The sequence below is a fragment of the Choloepus didactylus genome, chromosome 5, assembly GCF_015220235.1.
Source record: "Choloepus didactylus isolate mChoDid1 chromosome 5, mChoDid1.pri, whole genome shotgun sequence".
In the NCBI taxonomy this organism is placed as follows: domain Eukaryota; kingdom Metazoa; phylum Chordata; class Mammalia; order Pilosa; family Megalonychidae; genus Choloepus; species Choloepus didactylus.
This window is the reverse complement of record NC_051311.1, coordinates 4,106,672-4,127,930: the sequence shown is the minus strand read 5'-3', so window position 1 is coordinate 4,127,930 and position 21,259 is coordinate 4,106,672. Positions and strand designations below refer to the sequence as shown.

Here is a 21,259-nt window from a genome sequence, read left to right as displayed (position 1 = left end):
CGGACCAGCGGTTCCCCTGTCTCTCCCTCTCTTGGGGCCTCCCTGTTCCCTGAGACGCAATATTGAAATCAAGCTGATTAATAACCCAAGGTGGCCTCTGAGTGTTCATTCAAGTGGAAGGAAGAGTTGCATGTCCCTCAAATACCAGGAGAACTAAATCCAAAGCTGGGATGATCAGGCTCCGTGAGAAGGCTGTCGAAGGCCGAGACAGGCCGAGAGCTTGGCCTCTTGTGTCAAACCATTAGCCAAGTTGTAACTGTAAAGGAAACATTCTTGAAGGAATGAAAAGTGCTACTCCAGTGAACAGGTGGATGGTAAGGAAGTGAAACAGCCTCACTGCTGATGCGGAGCAAGTTTTAGTGGTCTGGACTGAAGATCAAACCAGCCACAACATTCCCTGAAGCCAAAGCCAAATCGAGAGCAAGGCCCAATTCTATGAAGGCAGATGACAGCACATCTGTTTAGAACATGGTTATGGAACATTTTAAGACCACTGTCGAGACCTATTACGCAGATAAAAAGAGCTCTTTGTCGCCAGGAGCTCTGATGGAGATGTACAGGATGAACGTTGTTTTCACGCCTGCCAACACAACATCCATTCTGCAGCCCATGGATAGAGGAATCATTTCAAGTCTTACTAAGACGTACATTTCATAAGGCTACAGCTGCCATGGATAGTCATTACTCTGATGGATCTGGGCACAGTCAATTGAAAATCTTCTGGAAAAGATTCACTGTTCTAAATGCCATTAAGAACATGGAAGTCAAAATATCAACATATACAGGAGTTTGGAAAAAGTTGATTCCATTTCTCATGGATGACACTGAGGGGTTCAAGACTTCAGTGGAGGAAGTGACTGCAGATATGGTAGAAACAGCAAGAGAACTAGAATTAGGAGTGGAGCCTGAAGACAGGAATGAATTGCTGCAATCACATGCTAAAACTTGAACAGATGAGGAGTAGCTTCTTACAGATGAACAAAGAAAGTAGTTTCTTGAGATGGAACCTACTTCTGGTTAAGATGCTGTGAGCACTGTTGAAATGACAACAAAGATTTTAGAATACTACATAAGCAGCAGCAGGGTTTGAGCAGATGGACTCCAATTCTGAAAGAAGTTCCACTGTGGGTAAAATGCTATCAAACAGTATCACATGCTACAAGGAAATCTTTCATGAAAGGAATCAATGTGGCAAACTTCATTGTTGCCTATTTTAAGAAATTGCCGAAGCCACCCCAGGCTTCAGCAACTACCACCCCAGTGAGTCAGCAACTACCACCCCGGTGAGTCAGCAACCGCCAACACTGGGTCCAGACCCTCCACCAGCAGAAATACTACAACTTGCTGAAGACTCAGATGATGGTTGGCACTTTTTTGCCAATAATGTATTTTTTATTTAAGATATATACAGTATTTCTTAAGAAATAATGCTATTACACACTCAATAGACTATGGTAGGATGTAAACATGACTTTTACATGCACTGGGAAATCAAAAAATTCATGTGACTTGCTTTATTGTGATATTTGCATTATTGCAATATTGGCTTTATTGTAATGGTCTGGACCCAAACCAGCAATATCTCTGAGGTACATCTTTGCAGCAAGTCTTCATGGGAACAGGCTGTGGCCCCAACACTCCCCAGTGCTGTAAAAAATCATGCTATTGGCATGGCTGTGCCAACTCAATTTATATAGCCTTTAAGTTACTACCACTTCCTTTTCTGTTTCTGATTCTGAAAATCTCAGAAAAGACAAGTTCTTAAGGAATAATGAATTAATATAGAATGGGATTGCCTAGTAAATGATCCAGAAGCTCTCTTTGTGTTGCCTGGCAACCAGAACATGGGAGCCGCAGGGAGAACCCAACCTCCCTGGGGGCTGGGAACTCCAGTCCAGGTGCCGGTGGCGGGTGTTTCCTGGGCTCTCCTAACCGCCGGCAGGTCAGCTGCACTGCCTGCTGCTTGCCCCTCTGGTGTTTACTTTCCCTGTGCAATGCCCCCTCATGCGTCCCCAATAAAGAGGGAAAGCAAAGGGGCACGACCCTCCCTGGGGCACAGACCCTCTGGTGGGTGCACCCAGCTGTCCCCGGGACCAAGCACACATGTCCTGGGGGATGTGAGCATCTGCTGGTCTCTCTGCACCTGAGTCCCAGCCCACACTGAGGGACGCTGGCCGGGCGGAGCCCTGAGCCCTTTGCACAGTATAAAAAGACTGGACACATTTCAGGCTACCCAAAAAAAAAAAAAAAAAAAAAAAAAAAAACTCATCCAGTTTTTCAATAAAAATCTAAAAATGAATTTTAAGAAATCTGTTATACAAAGATCTAGACCTATAGACCTATAACCCTGGGCTATCCTGATTAATTTTTTTATATTGAAAATGATAATTTTCATAAAAGTGCATGTTAAATGTCATGTTGGAAGTTAATCTGGGCAAAGAAGAAAAATAAGATTGCTGGCTGATAGAACAGAAATTCAACTGATTAATAGTAACCTGGTGTTGCCCATCTTGAATGTGTATCATTGCTACTGTTTAAGGCAGAGAGACAGGGAGAGAGAAAGGGAGGGAGAGGGAGAGCGGAGGGGAAGGGAGAGGGGGAGAGAAAGAGAGAGAGGGAGGATATTGTCGGTTCCTCAAGTGAGGCTGGAATTAGGGCAGGAAAGCACAGTACACTATTATAATAAATCTCAGGCCCCTCGGAGGGGAGAATAAATATATCTCTCTTTGTACATGGAGAATGCAAGAATATTCCTCCCTCTGAAACGTAATTCTTGTTGTGATAATAAATCATATGGTTAACATGCTTAATAGTTTTACAACCTGTATGTGTTGTTCTGAAGGACCTCTCCACGCTGTTAGTGCATCACACTCAATCGGCTAACGGGGACGTGTCATACAGAGAGTTCAGTTATTTTTATGGTACTCTTTGAGGAATACTTACACATTCTTTTCCACTTTAGATTCAATAAAGAGCTGACATGCCAAACTAAGAATTATCTGTGACCGAGCAAGATATACGATACAGTATTTTAAGCCTCAAAATTTTAAAGGATGAGCAATAATTGCAGATATAAGTTCTGCCTGATTTACTATTTTCAGTGCATTTTCTTCTTTGAAACCTAAAAGCCCTCATCAGTACTCTAAAAGGAAATGAATGGGAATAAATCAGAAATTTAAAACTACGTGTTTTTGCCAATTAACAAGACAGAAGAAATTGCAAAAGAGTTTGCCATCAGTTGATGCAGAGCTGAAGAAACGAGGCAGCTCCCGAAGCCGCGTGAGACGGGCGTGTGCCGGGGCGGCAGCAGGCAGGCACAGCAAAAACCTGCGAGGAATCCTCAGCGCCAACACGCGCTGGAGTTTGCAGAGCCTTTTGATCGCCGTGGTTACTTCAAGTTAAGGAATAGGAACCTAAATACTTCTGAAATCCACATGCTCACCACAGCCTTCCCCAGTCGTGACCTCATTTCGTCCACAGTGACTCTCATCTGAATTTAATTCATCTTTCCGCTCCGAGATTGGGGCTTTCTGACCCAGTCCCCATTCAGCCTCCCCAAAACAATCTTTTAGGAACATCAGTGCAATCTGCCTTTCTCTGAAATCTTTGAGTGGCATCTAAGTAGCTTCCTGATGAATCCCAAACTCCTTAGAAGCGTGAAGCCCTGCATTCTTTTGGAAGTGCCTTGGCCTGGCGTCGTCTACGTCTTCCTCTGACAGTTCCCACGGGTGGAGCCTCCTCTGTCCTTTAACCCGGACCCCCCAGAACCAGGGACGCCACCCTGGGCACTTCTCCTGCGTTTCACTCTCATGCCCCACAGCCCTGGCTTTCTCATCGTTTGACAATCTGACACCTGCATAAACTTGGGAAAGTTCAGCTCATTCTGAGTCGAATCTGCATGCTTCTTCAGAATCAGTATTAGAATTCCCTTCACACAACTTTTTGGTTCTGCAACCACATGCTGGAGCCTCTTGTCCAAGTCTAAGCTTCCCTAAAATAGAGACATTTCATTAAAAATGTATCAACGCCAGCTTGTCACCCTTATAATAGCTACGGTAGAAGAACTTTCAGTATTGGGTGGTACTTTTCTTCCTTTCAAAAATGTCAGGAATCTACACGATCACATTCTTCTCATATAGGAGGGTTACTTTCCATGAGCCCCCTGAGAAAAGAATTGGCATGGCAGCTCCTTCTGATTTTTATCACCTTATTTCTGAGAAATGGGACAATGTGTCTTATTCCCACTCCATAATTATATCAGTTACTGTTATTGTCAGAGCTGTGAAATTGAGAAGCTTAATCAGGCTTAAGAGACCCACCGGCATGCCAGGACTTTCCTTATCTAAGAGGCATTTGACTGAAGCTCCCTGTTCTGCAAACACACCCACAAGGGACCTCACGGATCTGCATTTCTCTTTTGGAAGCAACCACATTCCACTCCAGTGTAAGCCTTTGCCAGTGACTTCTTTCCTTTCAAATATATTTCTGAGTTAGGGACTGCAATGAAATATTAAAAAGACACAATAGCCTCATGTGCAACAATTAGCAATTATTAACTTTTTTAAAAAAATGGACAATTTATAAAAATAAGAGGCAATCGCAACTGGCAATCTGTGCTACCGCAGGTCAGAAAGGGTTTTGGCAAATGCACTTGGGAGAAAAACTGTTGATCTGTTTTACCGCATCTCTCAAGCACATCTGCTGATGATTCAATTCCGTCATCCTTTCGAGGGACCTGGAACGCACACGCGGGTGATACAACATCTGTGAGACCGGTATGGAAGTCACGAGGCACGGTGTGGACAGGCGACTAGAGTCAACCTGAGATTTTCCAGAGCCTTTAGGGCCCTAAAGCAGATACTGCCTCTGCTTGTCGGCTGCTCCTGGTGACTCCTCCGGGGCCTGTGGCCTGGGAGACATTCACCTGGGAGCCGGTTAGAGACGCAGAACCGCGGGCAGGGCCGGCTGAGCACTGGAAATTCAGCAGGTCCCTCCACCAGCTCCCAGGCCGCCCGTCAGCGTTCCAGAGACAGACACCATCCTGGCGCACAATTTCTGACCCAGTTTGGATCATGAAATGGCACTTAACGATCCGGGAGCTCTGCTTTCAATTCTTCCTGTCCCCCAGTCACCCGGGAACTTTTGAATGAAGGCAAATACTCAGACTCTACGGTCCTTTCCATAAACCCTTTCACTGTCCCAAGAGAGGGATCCCGACACTCTCAAACACCGCCTGTGAAGAAGCGGCAACACAGCACACTGGTTCAACGGGACACAGCAGAATCTGGGATCATTGCTGAAGTTAGGAGAGTAAGTGACCCCCACTCTGCCCCCCACAGGGGAGCCTCGGGGAGCCTCACTGATCCTCACCGAGCCCTGTGCAGGACACCCCCATCCACTGAGCGCCATCGGTGCTGTGAGCCACCATTCCAGCAAACAGAAGGGCAGCCACGATGGGGCACAGAGAGCCATGAAAGGGCACGGACAGCATCAAGGGGACATGGGCAGCCACAAGGGGACACGGGCAGCCAGGAGGGGACACAGGCAGCCAGGAGGGGACATGGGCAGCCACCAGGGGCACAGGCAGCCACGAGGGGACACGGGCAGCCACGAGGGGACACGGACAGCCAGGAGGGGGCATGGGCAGCCACAAGGGGACATGGGCAGCCACCAGGGGCACAGGCAGCCACGAGGGGGCACGGGCAGCCACAAGGGGCACAGGCAGCCACGAGGGGACACAGGCAGCCACGAGGGGACACGGGCAGCCAGGAGGGGGCACAGGCAGCCACAAGGGGCACAGGCAGCCAGGAGGGCGCACGGGCAGCCACAAGGGGCACAGGCAGCCAGGAGGGGGCACGGGCAGCCACGAGGGGACACGGGCAGCCAGGAGGGGACACGGGCAGCCACAAGGGGCACAGGCAGCCAGGAGGGGGCACGGGCAGCCAGGAGGGGACACGGGCAGCTACAAGGGGCACAGGCAGCCAGGAGGGGGCACGGGCAGCCACGAGGGGACACGGGCAGCCAGGAGGGGACACGGGCAGCCACAAGGGGCACAGGCAGCCAGGAGGGGGCACGGGCAGCCACGAGGGGACACGGGCAGCCATGAGGGGGCACGGGCAGCCACGAGGGGCACGGGCAGCCAGGAGGGGACACGGGCAGCCAGGAGGGGACACAGGCAGCCATGAGGGGGCACGGGCAGCCACGAGGGGCACGGGCAGCCAGGAGGGGACATGGGCAGCCAGGAGGGGACACGGGCAGCCACGAGGGGACACGGGCAGCCAGGAGGGGACACGGGCAGCCACGAGGGGACACGGGTAGCCACGAGGGGACACGGGCAGCCAGGAGGGGACACGGGCAGCTACGAGGGGGCACGGGCAGCCAGGAGGGGACACGGGCAGCCACGAGGGGACACGGGCAGCCACGAGGGGACACGGGCGGCACGGACGAGACAGACCAGGACAAGGGGATCGTGAATAGAATTGAGCCGTACCGAAAGCCTATCAGCCTTTAGCTCCCCAAATAATCATAGGAAGTGGCATTTGGGGGCAGTTTTGTGGCCTCTCCCCCTTCCTTCTCCCTTGGCTGTGCGGTCTGTGTCCACACGTGCAGGGCAGCGTCACGCGGAGTTGCTCACGGAAGTCAGCGTTCTGCCCAGTGCTGGCGTCCCCACTGCCAAGCTCCTTCACTCAACAGGAAATGCAAATGGTTTCAAAACGTCTTGATAAAATCTTTATGGGAAGAAGATTAAAAAAGAAAACAGCCACAAAACTACAATTAGAAGAATTCTCTAGCCGGGATACTGTGTTTTACAGTCCAGGATCTGGTCTTGAGAAGAGCTGCTGCGTCTACGGGGACTCTGAGCAAAGGGTGAGCTTGCTATTGTCTTCTCGTTTGTCTTCTGTTTGTTCCTTGCGAAGGTGAGATATGGAGTCCAGACAGTGGCAGGAACCGGGCGAAGAGCCCCGGGGTTAGGGGACTGTTTCATTCTCAGGGACTCAAAGGATCTCAACAGCGCGACTCCACCAGGGCTGTCGGACAAAATGGCGTGGCCTCCAAGCGTCCAAAGGAAAATGCACACGAGGCTTATGTTAGACAAAACTCCCCACCCCTAACACATACCCAACACACCCCAGCAGACAGTCCAGGAAGATCTCCCACAAAGGGCGTGACTGTTTACATAAACCCATTCTTAGCTAACATAACAGTCTGAGCAAGAACAAAGACAAAAATCTTCCATAATGTAATAACCTCCTTGACATCAACTCCTTATCTTACCCTGAGCAAACCAACCCCCTGACTCAACTCCTTACTGCTCTATCTTATCTACCAGCTATGATTTCCCAAACCCCCTCCCAAAAAGCTATAAAACTGCACTCCCACTTTGCTCAGAGCTGTTGCCACTCTTAGGCTTCAGCCCGCCTGCGCATGGCTACAATAAAACTTCCCAAACAACCTAACAGCTTGCATATTCGTTACCTGTGATAAGCCACAGAAATCAGGCCCATGTTAAAAGAAAAGAAGCATCTTGTGGCAACACCCAGCCCCCAAGTGCCTTTTATTTCCTTTCTTTCTTATTCCTATTGAAACAATCAGGCAAAAGATTTGCCACAAGAGAAGATGCGACGGCGTTCAAAGACACTACAGCAAGGGCTGGGAGAAATCAACTTTCAGGATTTCAGAAGTAGGTTTTTGTTTCCAAACCTAGTGGCAATGCCGAGGACTGGCTTGGGGGTTTTAGATCCCCAGGAATCTCCGTCAGTTCCCACAACCCCATGGAAACAAATAAACTCTTGAAACAAAATCAGGGCTCTTGTAATGCTGACCCAGCTTCCAGAAAAGTCCCCTTTAGTGGGCCTGAGACCCCAAGTCTGTCACCATCTGAAACCTCCTGGGTTACGCACTGACTGTTTGCTTTCCTTTGACTGGGGGGAGCCACGTCAAGTGGGAGGACAGAGCTCGGGCACCAGGCCACCCTGGGGGTGAATGCCGCGGCCCCTTGGCTCGTCAGCAGGAGAACTGGGAGAAACACTCAGCCAAGGTCGGTCGTCGCTCTCGGGTGGAAAGTCGCTGGCTCTGCCCCGTGAGCCTGGGCACGAGCACCTCACGGGGCTGCTGGGCAGGACTGTGCACCCAGGAGCTGCCCCCGAAACTGCTGCCTTCCCAGCCTCCTCCTTCCGGGGCCGTTGCAAAGCCACGGCCACGTGTGCTCTCCCTTGCTAGGGTAGAGAAGAGGGGGCAGCTGGGTGAGAAAACCAGGGCAGTGCCAACCAGGGGGACGGTGTTTTGAAGTGTGCAGATTCAGCTCCAGGCAAAAGGGTTTTCTCCATGACAAGCGATTTAGGAAAATCAGCAGCCCCCATGAGAGTTCACAGAGTTCAGGAATCTGGGATCCCCCTTCACCCTCCGTAGGGACCGGCTTTCAGAAGAGAATAAACTCCCCTCCTCTGCTCCGTGACCCTTCCTGCTGCTGCTCCCCCGTGGAAGGGCCAATGGGAATAAGGATGCTGTCGCCTCCCAGTTGCCGTGGCAACATTTCCAAAATGACGGGCTTCGGCCAGGTGCCAGGAGAGGGTCTTACAGATGTGCCTGGGGCATCCTCCGCCCCTGAGAAGAGGCCTGGTTGGGCAGCCGGGACCACCCCAAACTCACGCTGGCCGAGCAGTGTCGGGGCACAATTCTCTCAGGAGCAGAATTCCCACGGCCTGTGCTCCAGATCGTCAGAAGTTTCCTCTCGCTAGGAGGGAGCAGAATGATGTCCTGATACTCTGTGCCGACTACGTGACAGCTGTTTTGTGAAACTGAGTTCTTTTGCTAAACAATGACTATTTCAGGGACTAAGGTACAACAAAAAGAATGGCATGAAGTTCGTTAAAATTATAAGCCCATACCCTGGAAGAAAGCAGGAACTGGAACGGCGGCTAGACAGGCTGAACATACCAGTGGACAATGCCCAGACCGGAGAGGACAGTGAGACGCTACCTGCCAGCTCGGCAGCAGCCCGCCCGGGCAGCCAACAGCCCGGAAAGTCAGGGCTTGGACCCCACCTCCCACTAGGGACCCCAGTGACAGCCAAATGTGCTCCCCAAACTCACCTAAGATGCCCACCTCTGGTCAGCCCACCCCCAGCTTCCCCAAGTCTGCAACCCCCCATCAGAGCACCCCTGGACACTCTCCCGCTGCCCTGCCAGCCTTGGAGTGTCTGCCAAACACAGCTGGGGTGGGGCCGCCTTGAATGGAAAGCTCTGGATAAACAGCCTCTGGTTGTTCCCATTTCAGTCTTCATTGCTTATTTCCACAAGCTTTCTCTATCTTGGTTATATCTAGTTTACTAATGAGGTGGCATTTTGTGATTTGCAACACTAAGGACCGCAGTGATTCAAACAAGGTAGCACAACCCCTGGGGCCTCTGCCCAAATCTCAAATCTGCCTGAAACGTGTCCTCTTCAAACTTCCACACTCACCAAACTTGCCTCCTGACCCCCTCCACCCTCCACTTCATGGCTCCAACCATCACGAAAAGTCATCCACAGGGACAGACTGACCAGCCGTCCGGCTTGCCGGGAACCGACCCCTTCTTAGCCCTGGAGCCCCTCAGTCCGTGGGCAGCCAGGCCAGCTGGGCACCCAGGAGCCTCCTCCCGGGACAGGTGCCAGCCAATGGCCTCCTGCCAACCTGCCAAGGCCCTCCACCATGCCTGCTCCCAGGCCAAGCCCCCTCAGCCACACCCACCCCCCACCCATGGTCCAGTCCTGCCCCCCACACCACAGCACACGGCACCTGGCAGCCACGTTGGTTTCCTAAGCGAAGGAGCTAATGCACCATCAAATGGCTTGGCTTAATATTTTGTATGTAATAAACGTACTACATCAAATTAATTGAATATAATGAATATGTTCATTAATGAATTAAAATAACCTTTATATTGTATCATTCCAAAAGCTCTAATTGAAGTGCAGGGGCAGCGTGGGTGGGTGTGGGCACTGGGCGCTACTGGAATTGACTCACACGCCCCCAAGGACACGCGCAGGCCCCAGCCCTGGAGCTGCGGGTCAGAACCCGTTTGCAGCTAAGACCTTTGTGAACAGGATCTCTTAAGATCCATATAGACGAGGCCAAACCGAATCAGGGTGGGCCTCCAGTCGGACGACAGGACCCTTCCGAGCGGGGAAAACCAGCCGCGGTCAGCGCGCAGAAGTGGGGAGTCCGAGAAGCCGGGGGAGCAGACCCAGGGGGGAGTGGGGGCGCCCAGGGGACGGGGGGCTGTCAGACGCGCCAGGCCCCGGACCAGGCCAGCCCTGCCCGCCCGCGAGGTCGGAATGCGGCCCCCGGAGCTGTGCGCTGCGCGCGTCGGTTGCGCACTGCGGGGTCTCTGCGCGCAGCCCCCGGAGGCCCGGAACCGCGCCACCCCAGGCCCCCGACCCACCTCGATCTGCGTGTTGTTGTCCCGCCCGTCGTCCATCAGCAGGTCCGGGAAGCCGCGGGGCTCGGGGGACTCCTGGCCCGGGCTGGCGCGGTTGGTGTCCACCGCCCTGAGCGGCTCGGAGCTCCGCCTCCACCTGGCGCTGAAGGTCCCCACGTCCACGGCCACCGCCTCCTCCGCCCGCGCCGCGGCCACTTCATAGGCCCACACTGCGGGGAGATGACATCCAAGGGTCACCCCTGGCTGCGACCCGCTCGCACCCACCCGCCAGGGCAGGGAAAGCAGTTCTGCTGGTCGGGGAACGGGAAACCGACTTAGGACCCCACCATCTGGCGTCGGTCTGAACCCTGTGGGTGGACGCCATCACCGACATGCCAGAGGTCACCGCAGTGGTTATGTGCAGATACCAAGGAGTCCCCAAAACAGCTGTGCGCCCCAAAGCAGCGCATTTCACCCGTCCTGCCCACTTCACAAACACGCCCAGTTGTTGTGAAATAAGCTGGACTCCACACCCCGGAATGAAAGCAAGTAATTCCCAGATCATTTGAAAATAGAAACCAGGCCTTATTAACCTGTGAGCTTGAATTTGCTTCTCGTGAGTTATTCTGGGCAGCAAAGAGACGCTGCTGGATTTGACTGGTTAAATAATCTAGGGAATCATCTTTGTGTCCGTGCATTAACCTGCCTGGCGGCCCGTTGCCCAGCTCACTTCGTGAACCCTCCCCTCAGGAGGGGACGCCGACCTGCTGGCTCCTTTCTGCTGTTTTCACCAGGAGACCCGTCGTGGGAAAGGATGATGGTGACGGGGTCCTAGAGAAATGGATGGATGGCGAGGGGCAGCCATCTGTTGGGGCTGGCTTTGCTGACGCAGCCCATCCCGCTACCACGGGAGGGATAATTACGTTCTATCATAACTCCTCACTTTTCGTTTCAGAGGTCACTGGGGAAGGTGTACGTGGGTACGGGAAATTCCATTTCTGACCAGGAGCAGCCCTCTTCCAGCCAAGTGTCACCGAAAGACTTGGCAGGCTGAATTATGGGCCGGGTATCATTTCAAAAAAGGCTGAGAGAGCAGTGATTCGATTACAGCCGTGATTTCCCCGCAGTGCAAGAACACTCTGGGAAGTCAAAACGTTTTTAAGGTGGTTGTGACATTAGCAACACTAGCCAACTAGGACAGTCTCTCTACACAAAACATAGGCGTTAAGCCATCGCAGCCACTAGCGAATCAGCTTCTCATTGGCAAGTTAAGGCTATCATTCCCAATCTCTGCGAATTGGTCTGAAATTTCCCCCTTTCAACTCGGAAAGGTGCTAATAATTCTACACACAGGAAATATTCTTTGGTTTCACAGTGGACAGATCTACTGCCTGATGTGTTAGTGGCTACAGCTCAGGGAGAAAAACTACCCAAGTGCCTGGAATCTAGAGCTTTCCATTGACTCACAGAATGTCAGTGCTTAAAAGGACCACAGAGACAAAATGTCCCCAAACCCTGGAGGAAACCCCGAGCCAGAGAAGCAAAGCATGATGCTCAGTTCGTGGTCTGTGTAAGGCTGACAAGAAATCAGTCCATAAAGGGTTTCTCCTGGCCGCTCCCACCCACCACACAGCGAGTGCTCAGTGTCTGTCGACTGACTGTGTGAGTGAATGAACACGTCACTGACAGTCTCTATGAAGCAACATCCACGGGGCCAGGCAGAATTAAAAAATGGAAGAAATACTTTGAACAGTCTGGGGTGGACGGCTTTCTGTTAGACATGCTGCCTGTGGGGTCCGGAATAATTTACGAGATTCTCTGTGCTTTAGTTACTCCATATTTAAAACGAGGATGAAACTATCTCACTTGCCAAGTGGACGGGTTTTCCTGACGGCATGTCAGCCTCTAAGACCTGTGATTCCAGGTAAAGCTATATAAAGCAACTTTACGTGCTTTATTTATATATTTTGCCTCATTACCAAAAATATACAAGGCAGCTTATAGAAAAGGTACCCAATAACGCTGCATAACAACCAGCTAAGACCACGAAGCATAACTCTCAGGTCAACTTTAGAGGGGTCCCCTTGCTTGCACTGGATGGGTGGCTGCTAGCAGGTTTTCCCTATGGTACAGCTACCTGAAAACAAATCAGCAAGCAGGGAAACCAAAAATCTACACCGGGTCCTTGTCAGAAAGCAATACAGGTAAGAAGTGGTTAAAAAAAAAAAAAAAAAAAGTAATGCAGTTAATAGATTTAACCAGTATTTTTTTTTATGCACAACAGGAACAGCTTCTACCAGAGGCCTCTATAATGTACATCAGCAAAAATACATCTAAATCTTCAAAGAATTTGCCTTATTAAAGCATTCAAAAGAGAACTTCAAAGCAACTCTCGGTTGCTTTTACATATGTGTTATTATCTCTTCTCTGATATTAATTTCGCCATTTTCTTTTTAGATATTTGAAAGACTGAGACAAAATGCAGTACTTTCCATCATCTCCTGGGGCTGGCTGCTGGGGGCCTCCCACTAGCCTGGTGGTCCTGGCCTGGGGCAGGGCCCCCCAAATTGCCTAACCCTGAGGGAGCTGTCTGGGGAGCGTCCCTGGCTCCCCTTACTTTCCTCCCTACCATCTCACTCTAAAGAACAAATGAAAAGAGCTTCAAAGAGCAGGGGCAGCAAAGCCCATATTCCCTCTGCTAGATCTGAAATCTGGGACATCTAATTCCTGTGTTTAATTTCTGTTTCTGTTGTGAGCTTCAGAAGTCTTCCTGTGGAAGACTAACTGGGAAAGCAAGTTAGCAGAGAGGCAGATCACAAGGACATATGTGACTCCAGCAGTCAAGACAAGTCCCCAGGCGGCCGTGGTTTATAAGATTTTTTATCTGTGGGACGTGATTTTTTATGTCTTGTCTCCTGGTCTCATTGACAGCTACTACAGCTGTCTGCTTGTCTCTGCCTGCAATCTGCTAGCTCAAACTTTGAAAACAGATCTCTCGCTCTCTGTTTGTGTTTACAAAGAATTGATGGGGTCCAGGGATGGGCCTGGGAGGGTTTTCCAATGAGAAAATGTGCGCGCTGTAGGGCCTGTCCTCTGTGAGTCTTCTTTCGCTGCTCCTTCCGGTTGTCATTCTGAAATGAAGTCCTCTCCCTGGCTATGTAACGACTAAGCAAGGCCACGCCAGCCCACACGGAGGAGCGGGCCTCTGTGTCCATCACGCAGGACCACGCACTCGGCATGCAGCTGCCTTAGCTTTTGATCCCATTTCAGAGCAACATTGAGAGGAGTTAAATGAGCCCAATGTGGATGCTGGACGGAAATAATGCAAGAAACCTGGGAAAACGACAGCCTGGCTCTTCATATTGTAACCCACTCACGGGCATGCAAACTCGTGAAAAAGAGTTTAAATTGTTCTTTCAATCACCACCATAACAGATCATTTGGAATCAAGAAGAAGGGGTCTATGCAATGCAATTTCTCCTTTCCCAGCTGCAGTGAAAACAAAAGCAACAGGAGGTTCTTTGGACAGCCTGGGTGAGCAGACTGTTTGCTTTCTGTCCGCCATATGGTAATTAAGCCATCGAAGGAAAACCTTCAAGGATAATTTTCTCCAACATATTTTGCTAGGTTCAACTTCATCAGATAGCTCAGGAGGGAAAACATAAAAATAAAATATTTCTGCACATATAATATACAAATTGACCTTAACACATTCCTGAGATATTTCATTTGATTAAAATACCAACTAAACTACTACTGAAGAAGACAGCTTCCCTGCTTTTCAAGTAGAATATCATTACGAAACTCTATAATATCCAGTTAATCCAAGACTAGAGCAAGAAACGGGTGTGTGCCCTCGCATTATTCTTTGTAAACTTGCAAGTTTCTTTTATGCCGTCATCTATATTAAAATATAATAATGAAAACCAAATGGGAAGAAAGTTATGTTGGGCTGGATATGATTATATCTATGTTTTATCCTAATGATTTTGTCTAAATACATTGCATTTATATAATAGTCATGTGGTGAAAACATCTTAAACCCCATTATACATGTCAAACCCCCAGGAAGTAACTACATAAATTTATATGTGTCACCACTGCACCCTTCAACCACCACTGAGGGCCACATGCCCCAAGGGAGCTGAAAGCCTCTTGGAATCCTCTGTGGGGACTTTCAGATTACTCAGGGCACACCGATGCCCTGGCCAGATGCATCTGAGAATAGATGGAACTATCTGGCGAAGGTGGACCATCATCTGACTTTGCATCTCAATTTACTGCAGAGCTGAAGAGGAGAGTCTAAAAAAATAGCTACAGCTGTGGAGATACCCAGTACTGAACTGGCAGCCCCAGGGGACCTGAGGATTCTGGATAGTATCACACAGGAAGAGGGCAGCAGAAGAGAAAGCTTGGAGGATGCTTTGCCCACGGACATTGAGGGTTCGAGTGGGACCTCGACTTCCTGTTCTCTGAGAGCTCCCAGGTGCTTCTCGGGCATTGCGGTGAGGACCACTGCTCCATCTTTGTCCCCACCACAGGGGGGAACTGGCTCAGATCTTCATCCCTTGCTTCCTTCCTGGTTTTACTGTCTTCAGACTCTTCCTTCTCAAAGTTTTTCTCCACTGGTTATTAGGGATACATTTCAAATTTATTTACTTCTCTTTTCTGGCTAAAACTGTGAATGGCTCCTTTCAAGCCACCCAACTATAAAACACATCACGCTCTGCTCTGACTGCCTCCCCAGCCTCTGGCTTCCTCCTGCCGTACCCTATGCTCCAGCCACGCAGATGCCTCAGTTTCCCCTTGACCCGAAATGAGCCGAGTCACCTTTGCACGGATGAAGGCCCTTCCCTGCTCTATTGGGCTTTGGGAACTCGTAGGAATCCCTCAAGCTCCAAGTCAGGTTCCTTGACATCCCCGGGCAGAGCTACATGAGTTGTCTTCAACAGTCTGGTAACTCTTCGTATGTGACTCTAAACTGCCCACCCTAACATAAACATGAAATTGTGAAGAGAAGAGCTGATGCAGCAGCCCCCAGGCTGTCACCCAGCCTCATTGTGCCCACATGGTGCAAACAACCTGCTTTATCCTGAACACTGCCTGGGGGTCTATGCCGCACGGGGGTTGCCTACAAGACCAGACCCCAATAAAAACCCTGGGCACTGAGTCCATAATGCATTTCCCTGGTAGACAACGCTCCACACTGTGAACACAACTAATTGCTGGAGGAATTAAGCGCATCTTGTGCGACTCCATCGGAAGGGACTCTTAGAAGCTCCTGCCTGGTCTCTCCTGGCTTTCGCCCCACGTGCTCCTTCCCTTTGCTGCCCGTGCTTCCCATCTGTCACTGTCACAAGTCACACCCATGAGGACCACGATACGCTGAGTCCTGTGAGTTCTGGTAAATCAAAGGACCTGGAGCTGATCTCTTCAGGGCCCCAGCACAGACACTGGAGGAGAAGGACTCTCTCTTATTTATATTTTCCCCCAGTCAACACAAGCACAGACATCAGCACACAATAAGCATCCAAAGATTTTTGAATAACAAACGAATGAACAAATGAAGAATGAATGAATGAGTAAATGAAGGACTGACCAAGTTGTGCTCGCCCAGAGAATGTCTGAAAAGCTTTTGCATCTAATTTCTTACCCAGCCTCTAAAAATTTCTACCATGTTTCTGAGTTGTCGGAGCAAAGGGTGGAAGTTGGAGACAACTATGGGAAACAAGTCTATAAAAACTTCCATTTCTCCGAGATGAGCTCGACTCAAACAAAACTCCCACCCACCTGGGTGATGTTCAGCAGCACCCATGGTTGCAATCCGTCACGTCTGTCCGCCTTGGTTAATGAAATCAGGACGAAATGCAACGTGCCTACAGAGAAGGGCCCCGACAGACTGAAAAGCTGTGAAGCAGATGAAATGATGAGAATTTTAAGTGAAAACTGGACGTAAATAGAGAATAACTCCAGAAGTCTGAGTCCTAAGAGCGGTCATGGTCTCTGACACATGGGGGGGGCTAAAACCCCCTGAGGCCTGAGGGTGGTGCCCCACACACCCATCATTCCCTGAATTCTGAGTTATTCTGGGCCATTCTTGGTTATTGTCAGCACTTATTGGTGGAGAGCATTAGGCAGTTTAGGAAAAATATGAAGAAAAGGAAACAGAATGGGAAAATGGGAAAAGTCAAATCAATCAAGTAGTCAATCCAATATATACACAGAATCAATTTACACCTTAAAAATGTAATAGTTTCTTAATGTTAATGTTAAAATAATACACAGATGTTTTAATTCTATACATAAAAATTGATAGGCAGTAATCCTGTGGTAAACATGCTCAGCCTGATGAACAATCAAGAAACAAAAATTTAAGACAACTTTAGGGTACTGCTACATTATTTACTAAAATCTTAAAAATAAATAGAAGAAAACAATATTATGATTGTAAAACAAAGGTGTTTTAGGTATTGCTTCTAATAACAGATTATTAGTAATCATAATAGAGTAGCCGACTCGTTCAGAGTTAGCCACATGCCAGGGCTGTGACAAGCACTCATGTAACCTGAGGGCGTTATCCCTTCCACATCTGGTGAAAATGGAGCATTTGGAGATAAAGTTGCAAACGGGGAAATTAATCCCCACTGGATCACCTACTGGGTCTTAATCGCTATCTGATCTGCCTCTGATGAATTCTTCAGGGAATCAATTTAGCAGTAAGTCCCAAACCTCATTATAGAACATGAGGAAACAATCTAAAACAAAAAAAAAATTAGGCAGAGATGTATTGTCTAAAACAGCAACAAATGTGAACAGTCCAGCATGAGAAAGAAAGTACTCAGGTAATGTGAAGAAATGGGATGAAGTCAATGTAAAATCAGGCAGAAAGTAATAATAGCACATCGATATTATTACACCATATTGACTATGTTTTAGATTATATCTTGAAAAGGTTTTGGAGTAATTTCAAATAAATAATTAATATTCTCATTACTTGATGATTTTCTATAAACTACGTGGTAGAAATTTTAAAGAAAATTTGAACTCCTTTGAGGTGACTTCAGCTCTTGTTTTAGTGGGATGGTGATGTCCTCCCACTTTCTAAGGAAGGACAGCTGGCAGAGAACTCGAACCACCCACTGACTCTTTAGAAAGGTGAGTCAGACGGGGGGAACATGCCCATGAACACATGAGCCATAACCTGCAAATAATCTGCAAATGGAATCAGTAGCATTTAATTAGACCTGAGAAGCCACTTATTAATCAGGTCCTTGTGATTTTCTGTGGAGAACATTCTGCAGTGCACTCAGAAACCAGCTGCCGTTGTTAGGTACGAGACCTTGCACGAGCTTTCAAATGAGAGGGTCCAATTTTATAATTTTCATGGTCCCTCCTGGCTAAAAAACCTATCATCCTCTTGCTTTAACTCAATACCTTGTTAAACATATTTTAGATGATTTGTGATCATACAGTAAATATTCTACATTTGTTCTTAATTTTTCCATTTATTTGTGGACATCCATGTTTTATGATAGTTTCGTGGCTTCACAGCACAACAAAAACTAACACTATTTGGTAAAATATCTTAACCCTTGAATTTACAGTGGACTGTATTGAACTGCCCTTGCTTCCCTGTCTTGTGCTGGCTTTAAAAGAAGGGTCCCGCACTGAAAGTGGAGCCCCAATGTTTCAAAGTTTCTGGGCTGCAGCAGGGGAAGTGGACAAATCTGTGCACAAGGCACATTCGTAGCCGATGGCCTCTGGAGGGAAAATGGGAGACTTGAGGGCCAGAGCAGGGCAGATGGAATCGATTGCTCTAATGCTGCCCAGTGCAGAGATTATTTCTGAATGCCGAGGGCCCCCATCCCTGAGGACCCCCTATTAAAGGGAGGTGGCCAGATGTCTGGGAGTTCGATCTCGTTTCGGGGTGTTGTCACACCATATTCAGCTCGGGGTCTGCAGCAATGATGTCCTGAGGCTCGAGGCCGGGCAGGCTTGACCATCGACAAGTGATGGCAGCCAACACACATGCCGGCCAGATTAGGTTTGTAAATCAGATCTGATTTAAATGAGATAACCAAAACAATAATCTCAGACTTCTGTACGTCAGATGCCCGAGAGATTCGTGTGCACTTGGACAAGGGCCAATTGCACCGGCAGTGTCATCATCGCAGAATTCTCTCTAATGGTCACTTTTTAGAGATTGATGACCCCGAGGTTATAACCAGGTAACCTTGGGAAAGCCACTCAACTACTCCGGGCCTGTGTTTCCTTATCGAAAGATAACTTCAGTAAGTGGAAGACATACCTCATTCCTAGAGCCAAAGCCTATGGTGTTTTCCTGAAACTTGGCCAAGTGATTCTAAAGTAAACATGAATGAATTAACAGATGCATCCTCACCCTCGCCCCCAAAAGAACAAGCAGTGACCTCCACATAAGCCAACAACTAAAGGGTAAATATCTGCCATTCTAACGAACCGCATGTCATTTGTAGCCCAATTTTGAATACTGCTCCTGCATAACGTTCAAAAACAAAACCATGAAATCTGTATGTTTGGGCTTCCAGCTAGTGCAGGGCTAGCAAGGCAGCTAGAGTCTGTATAGTACAGTCGTCACACAAACACACAGAAAACCAGCAAGGAATCACAAGCTGAGAAATGAATTGATCCTATTTGAGTTTTACATCAACTTAAAAGGTCGGTGGGAAAAACATCAGTAAACATATCAGATTAACATATCACATATATGTACACAACTTTTCTGACCTACAAAATAACAATTGCATGTGGTTTATCTGAATACACGCACACACATCCTACCAATAAGTAAGAAAGAGATTAACCCTCAATTTAAAAAAATGGGCAAGTACCATAAATAGGTAATTCATAGCAAAGAAAATATGACTACTACTAAATATACTAAAAATGTTTCACATTCTAAGAAGACAAAGAAATGCAATAAATCACAATTAATTTCTCCACTTCATTCAGAAAGATTTATTGTAAAATTGAACTTGTCAGTAGTTCACAGGGTATTTCTTATAAACAAGTTTTGTATGTTCTCATACTGGTGGTGGGATTCCAATTTCAATCAAAACTTTATGTAGGTAATTTTTCAGTCTGTAGTAAAATTTTGCTTGAAGATTTATAAATAAGCATAAAAACTGTAAATAGCATGATTTGAATTGTGCAAAAGAAAAATACATACATGTATGCATACACTTGAAATAAAAATAAAGGCAGAGTTACTTGATTGTATTACCAGAGCTTGTCTCTGTGTTATGCCGGGTGACAGCTAGTTTTTTGGTTTGTTCTTACGGCATATCTACATTTCACACATTTTCTAAAATGCTGCGTGATTCAGCCCAGGTTGTCTCATGACATGGGTGGGTGGTAGCTTGGCTTTCTCCATCATGGAAGCTCTTGCTAAACACACTCTTATTTCTGTGCTCAAAATTCTTAGCCTTGAATATCTGGAGATATTAGGTTTTTTCTTGAGAATATTAGAAGCAGACTTGTCAATTTCCATGCAATTTTCTACACTGTTCTCACCTTGTCTTCTATATATGAGCTTCAACAAACAGAAAATCAGTGCTACTTCACTATAACTTCAAAGCACTTCAAAATGTTCAGAGAGAAAACTACAGCAAGAGAAAGTAATTTTCCCCGAGTTATTCTATTTCTCACATTTGATTCATATAATTAATGAAATGTATCTTCACACAACCTTAGAACCACAAAGCAATGGGCAAAACTACTCAGCTTTGACACCTCAAATAACTTTTTTAAAAAAGTTCCATGAAAAAAATCAGAAGATTTATGCTTCCGAATATCAAAGGAAAATATAAAGCAAAGGATTTATAAGTGATGTTACTTACAGCAGATAGCATGTAATTCTTCAAACAAAACTCACACCTTGTTATTTACACTGAAATAATGGACTACCTCATATACAAAGATGCATATACTGGATTAAATAGCTTTTGAGTTTTTAGTAGCAGATAACTGACATGAATACATCGATTTGCCTGGTTCACCTTTTGATTAACTCAGGAGTGTATTAAAGATGAAGTAGACGAAGTACCTTGATAGAGAAAAAGTGTCTTGCAATGTAAAACTATGATTGTAAAATTGAAAAAAAATATATATATTCTGAAAAGCCTCTCAAGAATGAAAAAAATTCAATTCAAAAACTGGGTATATGATGATAAATAGAAAGTTGAACATCGAAATAAATTTAGTTGAGAAATTTTGGTTTTTCACAAACTTTATCATGCTTTTAATACTATATCTTACTCCAGTGAATTTAACAGGATTTTTTTTTCACTTCTTTTTTGAAGAGAGAAATGCCTAAAATTGAATATTAACTACCATTCACCCAAAAGCAGCTTTAAATAAAGTTCACTAAGAATTTCTAAATTCTGTCATTACATTCTGCCTGAATTCTGTCATTACATTCCTAAACAATAGTCTTTTTTTAAATTGCATGATTACATGTATGTATGCTGATTACATAATTTAAATAACATCATAAATAAACCACAATCAACAAAATTACATTTAGAAAAAGAAATTCTGGCAGTAAAAGCTGTACTAAAATTAGATTTCAATTTTTGTGATATATTCCTAAAATACAAAAACTATCAGTTAAGGATTAAGCAACTATGGTGAGATGGAAATCCACATTCCAGAAGGAACCTATCAACCATTTATGCATTTCTGGAGCTCTGGGAGACTTTTAGAATCCAATTGCATAATTCTTCCTCTGTCCTTGAATAACCTTTTGTGAAAGGTTTTTTGCCCACCAAAGCAAATTCCAGATAAACTGGAAAAAAAAATTCTCTGCTTTAAATACTAATT

At 47.1% G+C, this 21,259-nt stretch overlaps 1 protein-coding gene across 1 annotated transcript in view; it reads right to left on the bottom strand.

Moving 5' to 3' along the window:
• Positions 1–21,259, bottom strand: part of PLXDC2 (plexin domain containing 2) — a 391,835-nt gene that overhangs the window by 233,154 nt on the left and 137,422 nt on the right. The window contains exon 2 of the mRNA XM_037837678.1: positions 10,424–10,629. Coding sequence (XP_037693606.1) covers positions 10,424–10,629 — 206 coding nt within the window. The remainder of the gene's footprint in view (positions 1–10,423; positions 10,630–21,259) is intronic.